The 20181-nt window shown below is 37.8% G+C and overlaps 1 protein-coding gene across 2 annotated transcripts; it reads left to right on the top strand.

Annotated features, from left to right (window-relative positions):
- The first annotated feature begins 945 nt into the window (after positions 1-945).
- On the top strand, positions 946-19453 carry DRAM1 (DNA damage regulated autophagy modulator 1). 2 transcript variants are annotated; one of them, XM_071727918.1, is made up of 8 exons: positions 946-1285; positions 7237-7304; positions 8649-8791; positions 12284-12461; positions 13486-13544; positions 14901-14993; positions 16752-16821; positions 18785-19453. In XM_071727918.1, exons 1-7 carry the CDS (start codon positions 1128-1130, stop codon positions 16794-16796), a joined length of 744 nt encoding a protein of 247 aa, XP_071584019.1. In that variant the 5' UTR covers positions 946-1127; the 3' UTR covers positions 16797-16821; positions 18785-19453. The 2 variants fall into 2 exon arrangements, with proteins under 2 accessions (XP_071584019.1, XP_071584011.1); XM_071727910.1 differs by lacking the exon at positions 18785-19453 and having other exon boundaries at positions 16752-18054.
- The last annotated feature ends 728 nt before the right edge of the window (positions 19454-20181 follow it).

A 20181-nucleotide genomic window follows, 5' to 3' on the forward strand; every position in this document is an offset into this window, starting at 1 on the left:
TCCCCTGCCATGCCCCTGAGAAGCACCTGTCCCCAGCTCTCAGTCAGGCCACCCTGAAGAGATGTCTGCAGGCTTCTAGCAGGGGGCACAAGCTGTAAAGCCCACGGCCATAAACTCCAAGACCGGGCTGCGTTTTTAGCCCTATTCCTTTTGAAGATAACTGCAAAGGGCAATCAAACTGGTGAAGGGTCTGGAGCACAAATATGATGAGAAGTAGTTGAGGGAACAGGGGATGCTTACTCTAGAGAAAAGAAGGCTTGGGGGAGACCTTGTTGCTTTCTAAAACCGCCTGAGATTTTAGCGAGCTGAGGGTTTGTCTCTTCTTCTCAGTAACAAATGATAGAACAAGAGGCAATGGCTTCAAGTTGTTCCAAGGGATTGGATTAGAAGAATCTTCATCACTGAAAGGGTTGCCAGGTATTGGAAGAGGCCGCCAAGGGTGGTAGTTGAATCACCGTCCCTGGAGGTGTTTAAGATGCGGTGCTTAGGGACACGATTAAGCACTGAACCCGACAGCGTGCGGTTAAGGGTCGGCTTCGATCTCAAACGTCTTTTAAAACCAGAACGATTCTGTGAACGCACCAGCCGCCGGGAGCCTCCGCAGCCCCTTCCGCGCACCCTCGGGCAGCAGCCCCCGCAGTCCCGGCCCCGAGCGGGTCGTGTGCGGCCAGTCCGGGCGGCAGCGACCGAGTCCGCACGGTGCCGGGGCTGCGGGGAATCTTTCTGCCGTCGATCAGAAGCTCTCGGAAGTCCTTCGAGGTGCCGCCAGCAGGGAAAGCCGAAGGCGGCCACCCCGTCCGGCCCCTCGCTCCCCGCAGCCCGGGGTCGTTAGCCGGTGGCGGCCGTTGGGCGGGGCGGGCGTGGGCGCTGCCCCCCGGGGGGAGCTCTGAGGAGAAGCGAAAGCGAAGGGGAGGCCGCGGGGGATCCTCGGGGCTGTTTGCGGTGCCAGCGCCGCTGCCTGGCGGAGAAGCCACGAGTGGGGCGGGCGGGAACCGGACGGGCTTTGTGTGTGTGTGTGTGTGTGTGTGTGTAGGGGGGTGCTCGCGTCCCCCAGGTCCTCGGTCACAGCCCGTGACTTTCAGGGAGCCTCCACGGAGCCCGTCCGGGCGCCCCTGCCCCAGTGGCTGATGCACCGGGTAGCGCAGCCGCCGGCGATGCTGTGCTGCCTGCCCGGCGTGGCTTTCGTCCCTGCTTTGCTCGTCGCTTGGTCCTCGGCCGCCTTCATCATTTCCTATGTGATCGCCGTGCTGGAGGGGCACGTCGAGCCCCTCGTCCCCTACATCAGGTGAGCCGGGGGCGGCAGTGGGAACGCCTGAGGTGCCGGCGGGGCGGGTGAGGGAACTGCCGACCAAGCTGTGAGGCGCCCGGCGTATCCTGGAGGTGTTAATGGGCTCCTTCAGTGCCGGTTCCGTGATTCCTTTCTCCCCTGTGGCTGAGACCTGGCCCGCGGCGCGGATCTGAGGTTCCCCGGAGGAGGAGATGCAGCGTGAGGAGAGGCAGAGCAGGCACCCATCGCACCTTAAGCACCGCGCCTCTCTCTCTAAGAGCCACAGTACCTGAACGCTGGTAGAAAGGACCTGGAACAGCTTTCTGCTGAAGCCAAAGTGTGCTGCAGGCCTGGTCCTAGCAAAGCTTAAGAAATAAGTGGTGTAAATGTAGTGCTGTTCATCTAACTCCAGAGCTGGGCTGAAGATCTGAAGATGGTGACAGGACTTGAAGCCCTAAAATAGGCTTTGTAGGACACAGACACCTACAAACATACATTTTAACAGTTTCATGGTAGGAAAAATGGATGTAAAAGGCTCCCCAAGAGATGACGGGCATCTATTTTCTATAAACTTGGTAATTTAAACACAATTCTGTATAAGTAATTGCTTAGATAATAATTACGTTGAAATTTAAATCTGAACTGTGAAATTACTAACATCTAGCTGTTAATAGTTTCATAGAATGGCTTAGGTTGGAAGGGACCTTAGAGGTCATCTACTCAAACCTCCCTGCCATGGCCAGGGACACCTCTCATCTAGACCAGGTTGCTCAAGGCCTCATCCAACCTGGCCTTGAACAATGCCAGGGAGGGGGCATCCACAGCTTCTCTGAGCAACCTGTGCCAGAGTCTCACCGCCCTCATACTCAAGAACTTCTTTCTAATATCCAGTCTAAAAGTTTAAAGGTAAGCCGGACAGCCAAGAGTGGTGTCTGGTATATAGAGGAACTAAAAATATTTTCAAATGCATGTTTAAAAATATATCTAGACAGGCACAATTTCAGAAGGCTGCTAACCTGATTTTTACACATAAATCTGGTAGAAAACAGAGGTCTTTATATGCAGGTGAGATGGTGTGAATGACACCACAACTCACAAGAATTCAAGTTGCATTCAAATGGAGCCAAAGAAAGTTGGCCTTCATGCTTATGTTAGCAAAAATTTTTAAGATTATATGTGCAAATCTAGACTCAGCTTTTACAAAGCCTTGTTCTTGTACACTCACAAATACCCTACAGCCCTAGCAGTTGTAGCTACATTCGTGTCCATCCTTGATTACATACAGAATTTTACTTACACAAAAGCACTTGTAGCCAGTGCAATTTATCCCCTATTAACGAAGAAAAATAATCTATTTGACATAATTGTGTCCATGTTCAGGACATGGTTTGTTCCCAGAAGGGTTTTGAGGTCCTGTAGCAAGAAACTTGACAAATGGTGTTCTTTATGTTGTAGCTTATGCTATGTCCTTGAATAAAATATATAAGAGAACAGGACAATTTCTTCCCATATAATCGTGTTTGCAGTCAAGATTTTAACAGCACAGATATCTCAATTGTAAGTGTCACTGTTTTTAGAGAGCTAGATAAAACCTACAAGTCACAGCTCTGTAACTCTGATGAATGTATCACAGCTGCCATAATTGTATCAATATAACTGAGCATCTCACTGAAAAAAATAATTCTTATCCTTTAACTAAGGAATCACAATAAATATTCAGAACCATAAAAAATACAACAAAAACAACAAATGAGACATTTGAGGCTCTATCGGTGATTAAAAAACCCCCAAACACTCACATTTCAGGTCCTCTGCTTTTGCTCCTAAAGTTCTCTAAAAGACAGATGTCTTATTATTTTACATCCTTTTAACATAGCATTTGGACTAAAAATATTGACTGTTGGTGAACAATTTGTAGTAATTCTAAAGGCATATTGTCAAAACATATGATCTTCTTAGAAGATACACTTGGGAGTAGTATGATGATTACTTCTAAGTAACTACTCAGGCCAGTAGTCATACCATAGTTCATATTCTTGTTTTATAAGTAATTGCTTTAGCCTGAATCATGGGGTTGGGAATGTGATTTAGTGAAACTTAAGACTGACAAAAAATAAAGAGGAAGAATGTTGCAACATTTCAGTTGTGCAATATCTTAAAATGAGCTATAAAAATGAAATAGAGCTTGTATGGGGAAATTCCATTTACACGATAGAAAAAATATTGAAAAATTTTAGTTCAGCATTTCTGTAATACTTCATTACATTCCTTAAGTACCCTGTGTATGCCTTTAGGTAAATTGTTGATTTAATTTATTTATCATGTAACAGCTATCCCAGTGAAAGACAGATTGTAAATTTGTCATTGAACCTGTGCTGATTTCTCGTCACATAAGTCATATAAATACACTTCTAGGTAGACAAAGATTAATATATTTTTTTGTTTTCTAGCAACTGAACCTTAAAAGGTTACTAGAGTGTGCTAAAATTAGTTCTCTTGTTCATACTACTCAAAATCCAAACTAATTTGCTTGTGCTGCTGCGGCTGTTTGGTGGTTTGAAGTCTCAGTGATTCTCAGTGAATAAAGAGAGAGAATTTTCCTTAAGATATTTTCTGCCAGTTAGTACTTTGGCATCAATCAGAATCCCTGTAGACAGAATATTATCTTCTTACTTTAAAGGTCTGGGACTTAGGTTTTGAGAGAAATAGTTTATGATGGCTATAAAGAAAATTCGATTATTACTGTCCTTCCAGCCTTAAAATATTTATTCCCAGTGTCCTTAAGCTCTTTGTTTTTCCACTCTTCAGAAGACTATTTGAATTTTTGCCGAATTCTGCTACATGAGATGGTGACACAAATGCTGTCATTTTTGTACTGGGTTCCTTGTCTTTTCCATGGTTGTTGTGCTCACCTATGCACCACTGAAAATAAATGAGCACAAGTTTTAGTTTTGGCTGTGACTTTCTTTATCATTAAAGGACAGTAACTCTTGCAGAATGCTTTTTTATTCTTTTTGGCAAAGCAGCAGACCAGAAATAAAGCAAAAATGTACCTGTTCCATTTAGCTTTAGGGAGTTTTCAGTGGAAAATCTGACATTAGAAAGAATATGTCCTTAAAAACCCAGTGCAGTACTTTGTAAATAAATTGTAGATATAATTTAGTATTTTTGGTATGAAATTTTTTTAAAGCCTACTGCTAAGATTATTAAGTTTAAAAACCAACTACAGCAAATTCACCTGTAAAGCTTCACCTTGAGAATAGCTGTTTAATTAAAAAGTTAATGGAGTTCAGTGGAATTTCAAGTTATTTGGATTGCTCTTATGATTTGAAGTGTTCCAAGAACTCTAAATGGCTTTCTTTGCATGTGCCAATTCCATTTGTTTCTCACCTGAAGTCCTCCAAGAGCTTTAAAGTGATCATAGTCCTGTACTTTGCATAGAACAGCTTCTGATTTGCAGAACTCCTTCAAGATTTTCTCAAGTGGCCCACTTTTTAAATGGAGTCCTTTGTCATATTTATGAAACCACTTCAGAAAGATGAGGAAAAGATGTGAAGTTCAGGATTAAAAAACGAGCTCAATGAAGGATGCATTAAGATGATTTATCAGAAGTGTCAAGCAAAAAAAATTAGTCTGCTATTTTCAACAATTCTGCTATCAAAGAGAAACAAGACTAACAGAGTACAAGCTGGAGCAAGTCTTCAGAAAGCCTTATGACATGAAAATACAGATGAATAGGAATTCCTAACACCTGAGAAGCTGTAAAAACTTGTCTAAAAGCTTGGTGCAAGCTTTTGTTGTCTGACACTTTGGAAGTGACCTAGTCAAAAGAAACACAAAATTTTTTTCCATTGTTTTCCGTCATACAAAGGTGTTCTCACTTCACCCTGAGATTTCTCCCCTTCTTGATAAGTCATCCTAGCTGTAACATAGAAGGAGATGGTGAGAGAATATAATTAGGTAAAAATTAAATCTTTTGATGTGGTACTCTTCTGGCTTGAAATTAACAGAGTTGACAAAGTCTTTCTTTAAGAATGATTGCTTACATTGAGAGAGCTTTCTCCTTTGGGTGTTAAGATCACAGGTGTTCATGCTGAATACCTTTAATTTTGGTTGCACTAGGTGATAGTTTTGGAAGCTTAGCACTGGAAACTAATCAATATTCATCTTCTTGAACCAGATTTTAAAAGTCTGCAGCTAGTATCTACTTGTCCCATCATACACCTAAGAGAAAGTTTCATTTTCAGAATCTTTGCTCAGTTTCACTGAACTATGGCATTAGCTAAGATCCCCTCTTTCCATTCCTTGGATGCCTCAGTAGCCTCTTGGTACTACCCACATTCTGTAAGCATTTATAAGCTACATGTTTTCCATTGGCTTGACCAACAGAAACTGATCAAATAGATATCCTTAACTGCTTGTATGTTAGACATGAAAAAATAGTGTAATGAGGCAAAGGCATTGCTGTATTCTTATTTCAACAGAGCACTCACCTTGTATAAAAAGAGTCCTGCTTAAGATGTCTTGAGCCCACATATTCCCAGGTGTATCTCCTGCCTGTGAGGCAAGGGCATTCTTTAGTAAGGAAAAGGGGGGAAAGGATTAGATGATAAAGGTATGCCATTTTCTATGAAATGTATTTTGTATATATGATGCTTTTCATATATGTATGCAAGTATGTATATGTATAGACTATAATTCTCACACTCACCCTCTGTCTGCCTGACCTAGTGAACTTCTGATCATCCAGGATGAGGGTGAACTGCTTCAGCAAAAGAGACTTAGAACAACTTGGACCTAGAGTATTAGGACTTTTAAGGTGTATCTACATTAGTAAATTCAGTGGTGCCTAGGAATACCCCCAGGCATCAGAACACAATTGCTCTCCTGGGCAAGTCCTTTCAAGCAAATCAGGAAATTAAGTCTAATTCTTTCACATCCTAGGCTACTGGATGACATCAGTTACGTTTTACTCTATCACAGTGTTACTTTAGCAGATAAAAGAAATGTCATTTTAAAAATGTCACTTGTTAGCAAAGCATTGCTCTGTCACATCTCTGCATATCACATACAGTAAAGGGAGAAATACAGTTGCCACTGTTGGTTGTTCTGTACCTCCACCCCACCCAGGAGGGGGCATCAGGAAAAGGAAAGGAGACCTATAGGTTGAAACAAAAACAGATTTAATAACTTAATAATAATGAACTAATATTACCACCAATATTAATATAAGATAGGAAGTTATACTCCGCTTCAGACAGTAGTTGCAAGCTGTGTGCTCCCAGCAGAGGAGGCTGAATGCCCAGCACTGTGAGCACAAGAGATCCAGTGAGAACACGACGGTCACAGCAAGGTGAGGAGGAAGCCTCAGGCACTTGATGGCCAACAAGACAGATTGATCCCTCTCGGGGAAGGCAGCCATGGTACAAGCCCCCAAGACATCCCCCAAGCTTCCCGATATAGGGAAGGTAACTTTTAAGGTATGGAATACTTTGCCTGGTCAGCTTGGGTCAGCTGCCCTGGGTTTTGCCCTTCCTTGCCCATTGCAAGTTCAAAACTACCCTGCAGCTTGGCCACTACAGAAAGCTGCATACCAGAGCTGGGTATAAATGCAAACAATGCAACTTATCTCTCATCTTCTTAAACAATTAGTCTATGCAGTATCTCAAAACTACAGTTTCTCCGAAGAGAAAAATAGTTGCTGGATTCTGTTCCAATAGCAAAAACAGGACAATAGTTCAAATAGTGTGCTCCAAAAGTATAATTTCTTCCTAAAAAGAAAGACTCAGCACTACAAATGAAGCTTAAGTGTGGAGCTGGTGGCATTACAATTTATATATTCAAATGTTTTATGCACATAGCAGCAGTTCACACAAGTTAAATGCCTCTGGGGATTTCACGTGAATGTATTATTTAAATTTCATGGGTCTCAATTAACTTTCAATTTCTTCTCTCTCTTCCTGCTTTAGTGACACTGGAACTAAACCTCCAGAGAGTGGCATCTTTGGTTTTATGATTAATATTTCAGCACTTTTAGGTATGTATGTTGTACTTGGTTTGAACAAAGCAAAGAAATGAAAACTAGCAAAAGCTGTCTGCTTACATTGCAGTCCATACAATATGCAGCAGAAAAAGTACTTAACAGTCACATAGTAGTATCAGATAAATGGAAGTAATATCTAAAGTGCCAGATTCTTAGGGTTGGTAAGCGGAGGCTTAGGGACACTTCTGTCTCTTTAGAGAACTTCTTAATTGCAAGGTAATCAATGCATCTGGCAATAAAAAGTGGAAGAAAGGAAGCATAATTACTTTCCAAAAGAATCTCTTAGACACAGGAAGACATCTAGGTTCCAGGATGCTGCAGCATTGGGAAGAATGGTGTTGAAGCAACACCTGGTTTTCTCTGCCAGATGTGTTCTCCTCCACCAAATGTCTACTGGCCTTGAGTCCGAAAATTTAGCATTTTCTATTTACTTCTAGAGGGTGGAGGATCAAGAGCTGCATACCTCTGTATACATGTTGTGCACTACAGCCTTCATGCGAAGTAAAAATCATGTGTTTTACTTTTTCTAAGAACCTTTTTCAGTCACACTGTGTTGGTGTGTTTCATGTTACAGTGCCTGGACAATGTTAGCTGATTTATTTATATATTTATATTACTGTATTTATATTATTTTTTTTTTTATTTATTTATTCAGGTAGACTGAAACTATATTCTGTGCTATTGAACTGTGCAATCCAGTCCACAGCTTATTAAAACCTGGTCAAGGTGAACCATGACCTTCTAATTCAGTAGAGGTGTTTGTCAGGAGTGAACTTCAGCCTGGGGTCACGTAGGCTGCAATAAAATCTGTGTAGAGGTCTGCTGACTCCATTGTACAGAAAAGCAGCCAAAATTGGCATAAAAGCTTTGAAAATATTATGCAGATACACAGATATTTATTTTTTTTCTGTTTACATGCTACAAAAATGTATTGTTTCTTCAGGGCATCCATTATGCAAGACTGAGTATCAAAACAGAATAAATTCTCCTACTTCTATCTTATGGTTGGTCTCTCTGTAACAGCTATTCCTAATGTGGAATGTCACTGACTTTATGCCTAAAATGCATAGGAGAATAGGACTTAAATTAGTGTTTTTCTTGAAGTGTTATTCCTAGATAACATGAATATGTGATGTCAAGACTAAGATAATATTAAGATAGTTCTACCAGAAAATAATACATCTGAAATTCACTAGCTTTCTTCTTAACCCAGTAGAGCTAAAGGCAGTATTATTTCCTGTATTATGTTTATAATTTTATTCTGTATGCAAATATGTTAGGTGTTAAATGGAAGCAATACATTGCCATTGAACAAATTATGTGTTTTTTGTTTTTCAGGTGTAATTACAATGTACATCAGATATTTATTAATAAAGAAGCAAAATGAGTCATCACACTTTATTAAGTCTTCATGCAACATATTTTCATTATGTATCGGATTGATGGGCTGTATTGGAATGGGCATAGTTGCAAATTTTCAGGTATGACTGTAAATGTCATATTATAAACTAAACTAAAATTGTTTTACCAGTTTAAAAATCAAATAGATCAGAGTAGTTAACATGATCCCAGTGTGGATACCTGGTAAATGCAGTAATAATGTCTTTCTTACTCCTGCCTTTTTTCAGTAGCTTTAACAAGATCACTTTGCTTTCTCCCTATATACTGAATTTTTTGCTTGTACAGTTATGTCAGTAAGGGGGTTGCCTGTGCTTGTCTTGTAAAATGTCTGTAGTAGAGAACAAGTTAATATAGATGCTTCTGCTGTTGAATTTTTACTGTGAAAATTTTTACTGTAAAAAAGCTCTGCTATTTGCAGTAAAATTTGCTTATAGTCAGGTAGGGCAGAATATATCAGACCTGTATTTTTAAGTGAATGATGGCTTGCACAGTAGCAGCATTTTCTACAGAATAAGCTGGACTTGGCTGAGAGGTTAGAACATTGAGCAGAATATCATCCCAGTGTTTTGCATCTGTGAGAGATGATATAACAACACGTTAAGTCTTTTAATAGGGACACGTAAAGTTACCACTTTGCTAGAAAGAATAAGACATCTTATTATAAATCAAACAAGTCCAGGTCTCAGTGTCTGAAAGAAAATAAATAGATGATAAATTTTGAAACAGATTATTCACCTTTTCTAGTGAGGAGGCATGTAATAGGCTACATTTTGACACACAGAAGTACTAGGACAACTGCACTGAAGATTTCAGATGAGAATCAAGCCAATTTTAATTGGCAAGTAGTTTGAGGTATTGCCTTTAAACCTGTGGAAATAATCAAATTATTTCCTTTAAAGGATGGTCTGCCTTGGGGATCATACTGTTGTGCTCATAAAGTGACCTGAAAACATACAGAAAAATTGACAACTAAGGTTGTCAGGGCTTTGTCAGCCAGTACAATTTTGCGTGTAATTGTCATAGTATTTTCAGGAATGAAAAATAATTTGGGGGAGTCAGAGAGGCAGAAAGTTAGATCCTAGTTTTTCAAAGGGAGCCCTTGGCAATTATAACATTATTTCTTGCCTATTTGTAAACTTGTTCCTCACATAATTCCTCTTTCCTGTTCAGTGATGTGACTTCCCATATTAGGTGCATTTTGTAGGAAAGGTTTAGAACACAGTAAGGCTCTAATCTAGCTAAGAATCTGATCTAGCAGATTTTTGAGCATGCTTAATTGCCTGGGAAGATGGAAATGGTGGCTTGTAATCTGCTCTTTTAACTGTATAGTGTACAACTAGTGAACTCATATTAATTTATTAGTAAAATAATTGAAACATGAAGAGGCTGAGACAAGTGACTGTTTCAGGTCAGGAGACAAAAGCAAAGCTGTAATTAGAAGTTATTTCTTTAGTATTCAGTCCAATGCCCCTAATCAGTGGACCATGCAGAAAATTCACATTCACGTGTATGTTTGTTTCTTAAAACTTACTTTTCCCCAGCAAGTAATCAGCACCATGCCTGTGCACTGTAGTAGAACTGACTGACACTATTGGGCATCACTTGATTTTCTTTTTCCCCACAACAAAATACCTAGTTTGTTAAAAAGGCTTCAGTGGGAAATTGTACTGGAAATATTTAAGGTTTGCATTTATTTACTCAAATCTAGTCCGACTCATGCTGAGTCTTTTAAGTAGCATAATTAGTTGAAATTATTTTCACACTCTTAGCTTCAAGGTACGATATGGTAGGTAGCCTGACGTTTTAATGGTATTGACCTCTGAACACTTAGCAAAAGTGAGGAACAAGATGTCAGACAACACTTAGGAGTGTGTCCTCTAAAAGCAGAGGAGTTTGAAAGAAAATCAGCAAAGGTCATGAATGAAGTGCTTGTTCCCTGTTTTAAACAACATGAGGCTGGAAATACAGAAATGAAAGATGGTGGAGGTTTCACTTTTAGAAGATGATTGGATATGGAAGGAAAAAACCTCATAGCCCTCAACGAATTAGACAAACCCTGGTCTTAGCAGGTCTGGTTTTGCCTATTAGCCATTACACATGCTTAAAGAGAGGCTGTCCTTTCTTTCACTGGAAAGTCTGGCAGTCTTGCTGTAGCAGATGTAGCTACATTTCCCAGATTCCTTAGGGGTTGAGTGTGATGGGCTTTTTCAGGAAGCTGTTGTAGTTTGGTAGGATAATTTATGAGAGCCATAGTAGAAAAGCTCTGTTTATTGTGTATGGGGCTTAATGCAAAAGCCAACAGCTGTTTGCTTTATGCTTTCCATACCAAATTCTGCATTCCTATCATGGAAGGCAAAAAGTTGGACAGAGAAGAATAAAATACAAATATAGATAATATGTTATTTAAATAGCTATTTAAAGAACATGCTTAAAAATCTGACTGAATTCAGCACATTACAGAGAGACAGAAGGGAAAAGAAAGTAAGAAAGAAAGTAGAAAGAAAAACACAGAGAAAAAGAAGTTAAAAGAGCATGACTTGTAATAATCACGATTACAAGACAAAGAAAACTGGCTTCCAGGCAGGAAATATATGAAAATATGTAATGAAAGGATATAGATGTGTTCTCATTAATCAATAAAATATAACTGTGTATGTCAGATGATAGCATGTGTTTTGATAGGAGCTTTCAAGCTACCTTACCTGTCTGATAGTGGATTCTGAGATATTTGTAATTTTTTTAAGCATTTAGAATATAATTTCTCCTGAATCTTCATCTGTTTTTTTACTGGGAATTCTTATTCTACTTGTTTGTGTTTTAAAGGAGAGACTCTTCCATAGGTAGAGTATTACAGAAATATAGGCCACATACATAGTGACGTTGGAATTTTCTATGCACTTTCACCTGTTGTGGAACTTCATTATCAGTGGCTGACGATGAGGAGAAGAGTAAGAAGGTGGAATAATTCAAGAAACTGATAAGACCATCATATCAAGAACTTATTTTAAGTAACACTTCATAACTGCTGACTTATTTCCCGGAGCCTTGTGGCTGGCCACTGGAGGGCTGGGGACAGAGCTCTAGCTGTCACTAGGTAGAACAGCTTCTCTGAAACTTTACCATTAGTCAGAGTATCACCACACCAATGCAGAGCAGAATTTCAGCACAAAAGGCTGAAAATCTTTGACAGGTAAATGGAAAAAAGGAGGTATAGGAACTTAAGAAGAACACAGTCCAGTTTCAGTTGGTGAAAACATTAATTGATATGAGACCAGCTATTGAAAACATTAATTGATACGAGACCAGCTATCGAACAACACTAAAATTGATTTATACTTTTATGTGAACATAGGAAAGGGCTTTAAACCGGTGGTTTTGGATGTAGTTTACCTTCCTGAGTTACTCTTTCTCTATTAGCTTTCATCTTCCTTGTGTAAACCTTTGGGAGAAGGGACTGTTTTCCACTGCTTGTACATGCCCAGCATAATGTGGCTACCACCTTCTCAGGGCTCATCAATGCCTACCACTGTACGAGTAGTAGCAGCTGACTCTTGTGCTGATTCTCTTTCCAGGAGCTGTCTGTTCCCAGTGTCCATGACATAGGAGCTTTGGTGGCATTTGGCTCAGGTGTTGTGTACATTACACTTCAGTCTATAATCTCTTACAAGTCCTGTCCACGATGGAACACTTACTTTGTATGTCACATAAGGATGGCCATATCTGTAATATCATGCATTGCTTTCATTCCCAGTATCCTTTATGGTGTGTTCCACAGTTTTCCCTTTTTGTGTTCATAATTTTCCTTTTAAGTGAAATTATTGCTGATAAAGGATGACAACGAGGCTACAGCCCTTGCTTAGGGTTCTCTCCAATATCTGCTCTGATAGTGCATATTGAGACACCATTAATGCCATGAAGATGAGTTTTAGGGTCCTCTGAAAAGCAGGCTCTCTTCTTTCAGTGGTATATTTAAATCTGATACCCTAGTATTTTTCATAAGACCATGGGATAATAAAGCTAAACCAACTTTCCAACCTCCTTCCTTTGAAGAATGGTATGGAGAAAGGCATGCAAAAGGGGCTTCTAAAATGAACCTGACACATGGACGTATAAGGTATAGTTGGCATGCACAAGATTTCCTTCATACCTAAGAAGATGCTTTTGATCACGTTGGTTGGTGCTTGGCTACATTAGATGCCTCCCTTAGAGACACACACGAAAGCCTTACTGGTTTTTCCGTCAGACTGATGAAATGAGAGCCATCCCACTGATTTTATTGCTCTTTAGGTGACTGATCTACCAATGTTGAAAAGTGATTGCAGCAGATCATCAAATCACCAGTAAGCTGCAGCCTGATTCTGGTTCCAGCAGCTGTGCAAGGGCTTGTAAAGAGGGCCCTAGCTGTACAAGTATATCAAGGCACTTGTTGAGGACCAATGGAAACCAATATATTTCCCCTTTCCAAGAATGCAACTTTCTACTCCCACAGATGTCAATTGTGAATGCGATGTAAGTTTTGGTGTGTCTCCCCTTACCCTCTGTTCTTTGGAAGAACCCACAGAAACCTTCATTTGTGCAGATTTTTTTTTTTTTTTTTTTTGATTGCAGCTATCAGTTACCTTTCAGTAATGTGTCTCATTTACCTGTCCTCTTAATACTTTGACTTCTTATTCTGGTTGTTCAGGTTGTCCTGTGCTACATAAGGGGGACAGGGTGTCTTTTTCATTATTACTCACTAACTTTTATAGTTTCCTTTACACTGTGTTTTTCCCAGTGATTGTGTTTGCTTCAAAAATTTCCATGACAAAAATTGATTGGACTCCAGATGAAAAGGTAAAATCTGATTAGATAACCAACTTACTCTGTATCGTATTATTTGAGGTACACCGTAATGTTTACCTAAAAGGATATAGCATTACAAACACTTCAGAGACTTTAAATAGTACATTATAATGAACAGATTTGTGAAATCTCACCAATTTGTGCAACACTTTTTATAGTTATTTCTTCATTAGAAAACTGGCTTGGGTTTATTATTGATTTGTCATCTTCAGAGACTGAGATTTTCGCTTTAACCAAGCATGTGAAACTTATCTGTAGAACAAGTTGTAAAACACAAAACAAAACAAAAAAAAAGCCCCAAACAATCAAAACAAAACAACTGTGGAAGTGAGTGCTTCTCCATCCTGTTATAATGATATTTCTTGAAAACTAACTTCACACAGGAAATAAAAGTGGACCAACTTGATTTCAGAGTTTCTGAAGTTTTTTTACATTGGTTTTCTCAGCTTTTTCACCATTCTTTATTAAATAATCTTTACTATTGTGATAAACATGGGTGGTCTGACCTGATCCATACTCCAGTCAATATTAGGTATTTGAACTGATGTCAGTGTCCTCAGAATAATGAAAGATAAGTTGTTTTTTTTAAAATTTTGCCACATGGAGGTATTAAAAAAACAGGCTAAATAATGCAGGGAGTGTATACCCTGCTTGAAAAGCTTAATAATAGCAATCTTGGCAAATGTGCTTCAATCAAACAGTGGCAAGGCAGCTGTGAGATAAATCTTCACAAGTTAGACAGTCTTAGTAATATCTCCCTCTTGATTTTTTTTTTAACTTGAGATGCAAGGATAAGACAACGTTCTTAGACAACCTGCTTGCTGATGATGTGTTACAAAACACTTTGCTTTCTAGTTGTGTCATATTACTGAGGTTTTCTTTGATGATCTTCTTAAAAACAAAGGTCTTGTCAGGAACTGTCATACGAAAATGCTCTCTGTTTTAAAACAGTGCAAGAATTGTCTGTAAGGGATAGTACTACTGAACTCAGTAGCTCTGAGTAAAAGTTTTGAATATGGGCCACTTGTTACATAAGAACTAATGTTTCAGGTGCAAATTATATTCAACCTATTTTTTGATTTTGCAGTGATTGTAGTTTTCTTGTACTATTTTTTTCTTTTTGTTAGTACACAAGTGGTTGCTTAATGGAACACATGCAACCATGATAAATATACTTACCATTCTTTAAAATCTAAATCTGAATTGCCTTTCATGCAACAGGATGTTAAGATTATGAGTCTTAGAATGTTTGTTGAGTTTAAAGAAGGAAATGTATATTTTGTATAGCATTCCCCAGTTACTTTATCTGTTTTATCTAAAAATTTATTTTATGTCTCATTCCATCAGGATTATACTTACCATTTTATGAGTGCAATCTGTGAATGGACAGTGGCCTTTGGTTTTATCTTCTTCTTTTTGACATTCATTAGAGATTTCCAGGTTGGTATCTACATATTTTAGCAGTGACTTAGAAGTGCCATGTATGGTATGACAACAAATGCAATAGAAAATTACCATTCTTTAACTCTGCTAGATATACCAAAACTATGTAGAAATAAATTTTATCAGTCACAGAACTGTCAACCTGATGAATATGTTTCCTCTGTTTTTTAAAACATAAAGATTAGTTTTATCAATCAGTTTAATAGGTGTCTGGTCATGAAAATTATCCAGTAAATGAGTATCTTCTACTTTTATCAAGTTTTTCCAGAGGACCTCTACATAGTATCAAAGTAAATGATGCAATAAGACTTCATTTCTTTCTACCAGGGGTATTTTATATAATAATTCTATGCACTTCAACCACGGATGTTTCCTTTCTTTTTAAAAATTACACATTTATATATATATGTTCCCTCCAAATGCGAAGACTATCAAATACGTTTTGAAAAATACTGACATGAAAACATTATGGTTTGGGTAGCTGGATCTGGAGATGCATCAAGCCTGGCATTAAGGAAGAAAAAATATTAGATGAGTTAAAAAGAAAACACTTCTATATGATTTGTGAAAAGTATGCCTTGAACTTACTTCCCCAAGCTCTGCCTCTCTGCCTCTTTTTTATTCAGCATGTTCTATCTTCAGTGTTCATGTGGTTTTTGTTTGGTACAAAGATACAAAATGATGAAAATAACCAATTTGGGAGGCTTAAATTTGGCAAAAGAACTTGTAAAAAAAAAATTAAAACACATTACTCATGGCAAGTGCCTTGTGGAGATCTGAGGACAAAACCTCCTGGATATTAATGTAGGTGTTAGGAAGATCAAGGCTTCCTTATCCTTCTCAGGTTTCTGGATATTTGTATTCCCCATAAATAGTTGGATCTTTGCAAGACTGGAGTAGAAAGCTTAAGGTGGAGAAGACAGAGAACTGCTGCTTTATATTATAATTACAAAGATTAACTAACTCAGTTGCAGTCACTGCAGGTGTTATACACCACACATAGGCCTTTCATTTATGCCATTGTCTCACACAAGTCTCAGACAGTTGAAAACTAGATCCAAGCACTTGCATAACTGTGGAAGTGCTAATCAAGATCACATACATGAGACAACTTGTGCTGTGATAAATTGCTAAAATGAACATCCAAAATTCATGGACGTGGAAAGGGAGGGAAACTTTTGAGAACCCTCTAAGTCCTCTGGCATAAAATCAAAGTTTGACATCAGATGATGTAAAATTTTGTAATTAACTTGCTGCTTCACTTATGTGCTTGCTTCACATGGAAGTGGTTAAGACATATACAATATGTACATAACTTTCATACACATATATATGTGTGTATATATGTATATGTTTTCATACACACATATATACAGAAATCAATTTTCAGCTAAGGATTCAGAGTCAACGTACATTTTGCTGACTGACAGCAAGAACATCTGTAACTGTTTGGTTATTAGCACTGAAGAGACAATGGCTGATGGTTTCTGCACAACAAAATGCTTTAAAAATAAGTAGTTGTTCAAAATTATGCAATGTATTATCTTAAAGAAATATATTTGTCCTCTAAAACTGACAAAAAGTACCATTCAGAAATGCTTACATCATTAAATTTATTGTTTTGGAGCCTTTCTGAAAAAAATATTTCTCACAGTATCTAACATTTTTTTTTTTTTTTTTATGTCTTTGTACTTAATGTCACAGAACCGTGAAATTAATTTATCTTAAGCTGATCTTGTTTTATTTTTCTTTTAGAGATTTTCTTTAAGGATATCAACAGAAATACATGAAGACCCCTGATAGTGGAGAAAACTATGTTTTATATGTATGAATATTTTAGGTTTGTTTTTACTTGCAGAAAATGGTGCAGAGGGACAAGGACTTTCAAAGCTGTATAAAGAAAAGTTGCCATTAACTCAGCATCTATAACAGCATTCACTACAACATTTTTTAAACTTGCAGCAATGTTCCTGCTACCTTTTTACAAAATTTTGTAATTTTTATACAGTTTGATATATTAAAAATACTGCAATAGGAGCAATCTGTTGAAGCACTTGAAAATCATTCAAAGACTTTTGATCTCTTCAGCACCTCCCTTTTGGACATAGCCATAACTTTTCACTTGATTAGTAACATTAATCTTAAATTACAGAAACTACATTTTGCAAATATTTGGGAAAGTCTAAAGACAATGGAAAACACTAAAGCTGAAATCTTGCTCTGCTAAGCTCCAAGGACTGTGGAGGAAAGTTTAAGCAGAAGTGGGCATCTGTTTCAAGACTAAAAATTTATAGCTAGTGAACTGCAACACTATGCTATATGTTTCTTATAGTGGATGCTGTACAGAAATTCTAGGAGAAGGTCAAACTATGCTGCTTGAAAATTATTTTTTAATCACTGCAATTTATGTTTTAAAAGTCTACCCCTTCTTCCCCTTTATGCATCACTGACCATAGAAAGCTTAAGACTGAAGTGGGAATAGAAAGTAAATTTATATTTATGGAGGATCTACTACAGAGAAATCTTACTGTAATTTGGTTAAAACAAAGTGGAAGTTTTTTTTAACCTATAATGATGGAATGAAGAGGACCTGCAAGAAATCAAAGGAGTGAATGGAAAATAAGAAGAGGCACCAGTTAGTTGCCAGGTGTTGTTACTATGTGTATGAGTATTATATAGATATATATGAAAATGAAGAAAAAAAATATCCTGGAGAGCTTCTGTAGTGAAGATTTGGCATATTTGCTGCTATAAACTTCTCTAATGAGAGACTTGGAAAGAAACTAACTGAGAAGTCAGATGTTACAAGTATCTGGAGGAAGAAGGGTCTTTTGAGGACTGATTCACTACCTCCATTTAGTGCATTAACCATTTGGCTCTAAATCAAGTTCTCTGAAAATTACATTTGCCATAGTCTGTCACAGTTCATGCAGAAATATTGATTTTCAGTTGCTAATTTTCTATGAGATAAAACAACTGTGTTTTTTGGAGAGACTATTCATCTTTTGGTATTTCCTTTAGTCTGCATTTAAAACTATTAAATTCAACTGTCTCACAACTTAAAGAGTCCATATTTTCTTTACAAGTTCTTCTAAATAAAAATAGTAAAACTGATTTTCACTGCCAGATTTGCTTTCCCCAGGACTGAGGTTATGTTGAATGGGTTTATAGTTACAATCATGTTAAAATTCAAATCTAGTACTGACTAAATGCAAGACTTTTATCTTGCTGAGTAGATATCCTGCAAGGGACACACCCTACTTCCAGTGAAGATTAGAAAAACACAAGAAAATACACATTTAGAAAATGTATACCTACCACAAAAAGTGACATCCTGTTACTCTGAAGGCCATGTTAAGAAAAGACCATATTGCATAGTGCATTGTGTATTTTTCTTTTATCACTTTTAATTCCTATGTTTCTTAAACTAAAGGATAAGGAGCCTGAAGTTATTATTTCAAATGATAACAGATTTCAGCTCATCTATTTAATAAACTTTACATGGATAGAAGAAATTATGTTAACCTGAAATTCAACGTTAACTCATATTAGTGTGTTCTTACAGAGAATGCAAGTACACTTGAACAGGAAGCTAATTGTATTGTTCACATTTAGGCAGGAAATCACCATAAAAAATTTCTCAAGTTTCAAAGAAAGAAATCACTAAGAAAACACTAAATCACCATCTCAATACTAGGATGCCAAAACAAGTTCACACTTCTTTAATCTCTTGGTACTGTGCAACCCCCCATATAATAAGAAAAATAATAATAGTATTTTTTTTTCAGAGAAAGTGGCTGAATCAAGATAATCTCGTTTGCTGAAAGCAACGTGTTAATTCAAGTATTGAAGAACTACTGAATGAAACTGTTTTTCTGAGCTTTAACATGATACATTATTATATGAGTTACATTCATAACCAAAAGAATGTGTCACTAGCAGTTTGCATTTTATTTAATTTTCTTAGGCTAAAAACACCAACTTGCATAGACATGCAGATGGAGACAATGTATTATTACGTTTTCATTGTGAATAGCACCTCAATTATTCTCTGGCTCCAGGCAACTTTTCAGTCAAGATTTTTAGTTGAAATAAGAGTTCACAAGTTTAAAGCAATTGAAAAAAAATTTCTGCTAGCAAACTGTATCTTTTTAGATTTAGATGACTACTGTTAGATAATGGTATTTAAATTTTTAAAACCAAGTGATCTCTACAGGTTAGAGTACAGATAATGTCAAATTGCATTTCTGTTGTTTTGCAACAGGACCTTTTTGCTATATTTTCATATTTCTTAGCAACAAGAAAAAGTTTTTTTTTTTTCTTGGGAGCTGTGCTAGAATTATTGTCACCATCTACTCTGCACCATATGTTCTATTTGTCAGCCCCTTGTGAGTGATTGAGAAACTTCTTCTGCATAAACCACAGTAAATCACCTGACAGCTATTGTCATTTTTAGAGATTATGCTAAATTATTTCTCTACCCCTTCCATAGGTGCAAAGCTTCATTTTTCTAGCTTGTGCAGCTTTCATCTACTGATGAAGTGATACCATTGTGGTCTCTGTCACAGTTCCAAATGGTGTAAGGATGGAACTCAGTCGACTGAGCTTTCCTGTAGACACTGTTACTCTCTCAGCTCTTCTCTCCCATATGAGCTCAGCCAGTGATCTCCACATACTGCACCTTGTTTTTCTCATAAAGTATTCTGAATTTCTATTTCTGATCTGCTCTGCCTTGCATACTGCCTTATCTCTGACAGCAGCCTGTGTTTGGTAACAGCAACATTATCTTGATGGCTGGGAGTTCATTATTTGGTGACAGTATTGCCTGTTAAAGCTAAAAGCAGGGATTATGCTAATATGTCAGGATGCTTTACACTTTTTCATATCAAGTTTGTAAAGACATTCAAGAGCTTGGTATTTTTAAACTTCTCTGTAAAGACAGGGTCTTGGTCTCAGTGTTGGCACCACATTTTCACAAGCCTTCAGGTTTTGGAGGGTCTGCTTGAAGACTGCAGAGTGTTTGGGGCTGGTGATCTGATCCTAGTGGTTTACAAATCTGCTCTGTGGAAGAAGCTGGAAAGAGCTGTTCTTCAAGAATGCTTGGATTTTTAGAAGGCGTAATGTTCATTTCCTTGGAAGATGAGGTAATTCCTTTTATTTGGGAGAAATTCAACATAAGGAAGTT

This window comes from Heliangelus exortis, chromosome 1, assembly GCF_036169615.1.
Source record: "Heliangelus exortis chromosome 1, bHelExo1.hap1, whole genome shotgun sequence".
In the NCBI taxonomy this organism is placed as follows: domain Eukaryota; kingdom Metazoa; phylum Chordata; class Aves; order Apodiformes; family Trochilidae; genus Heliangelus; species Heliangelus exortis.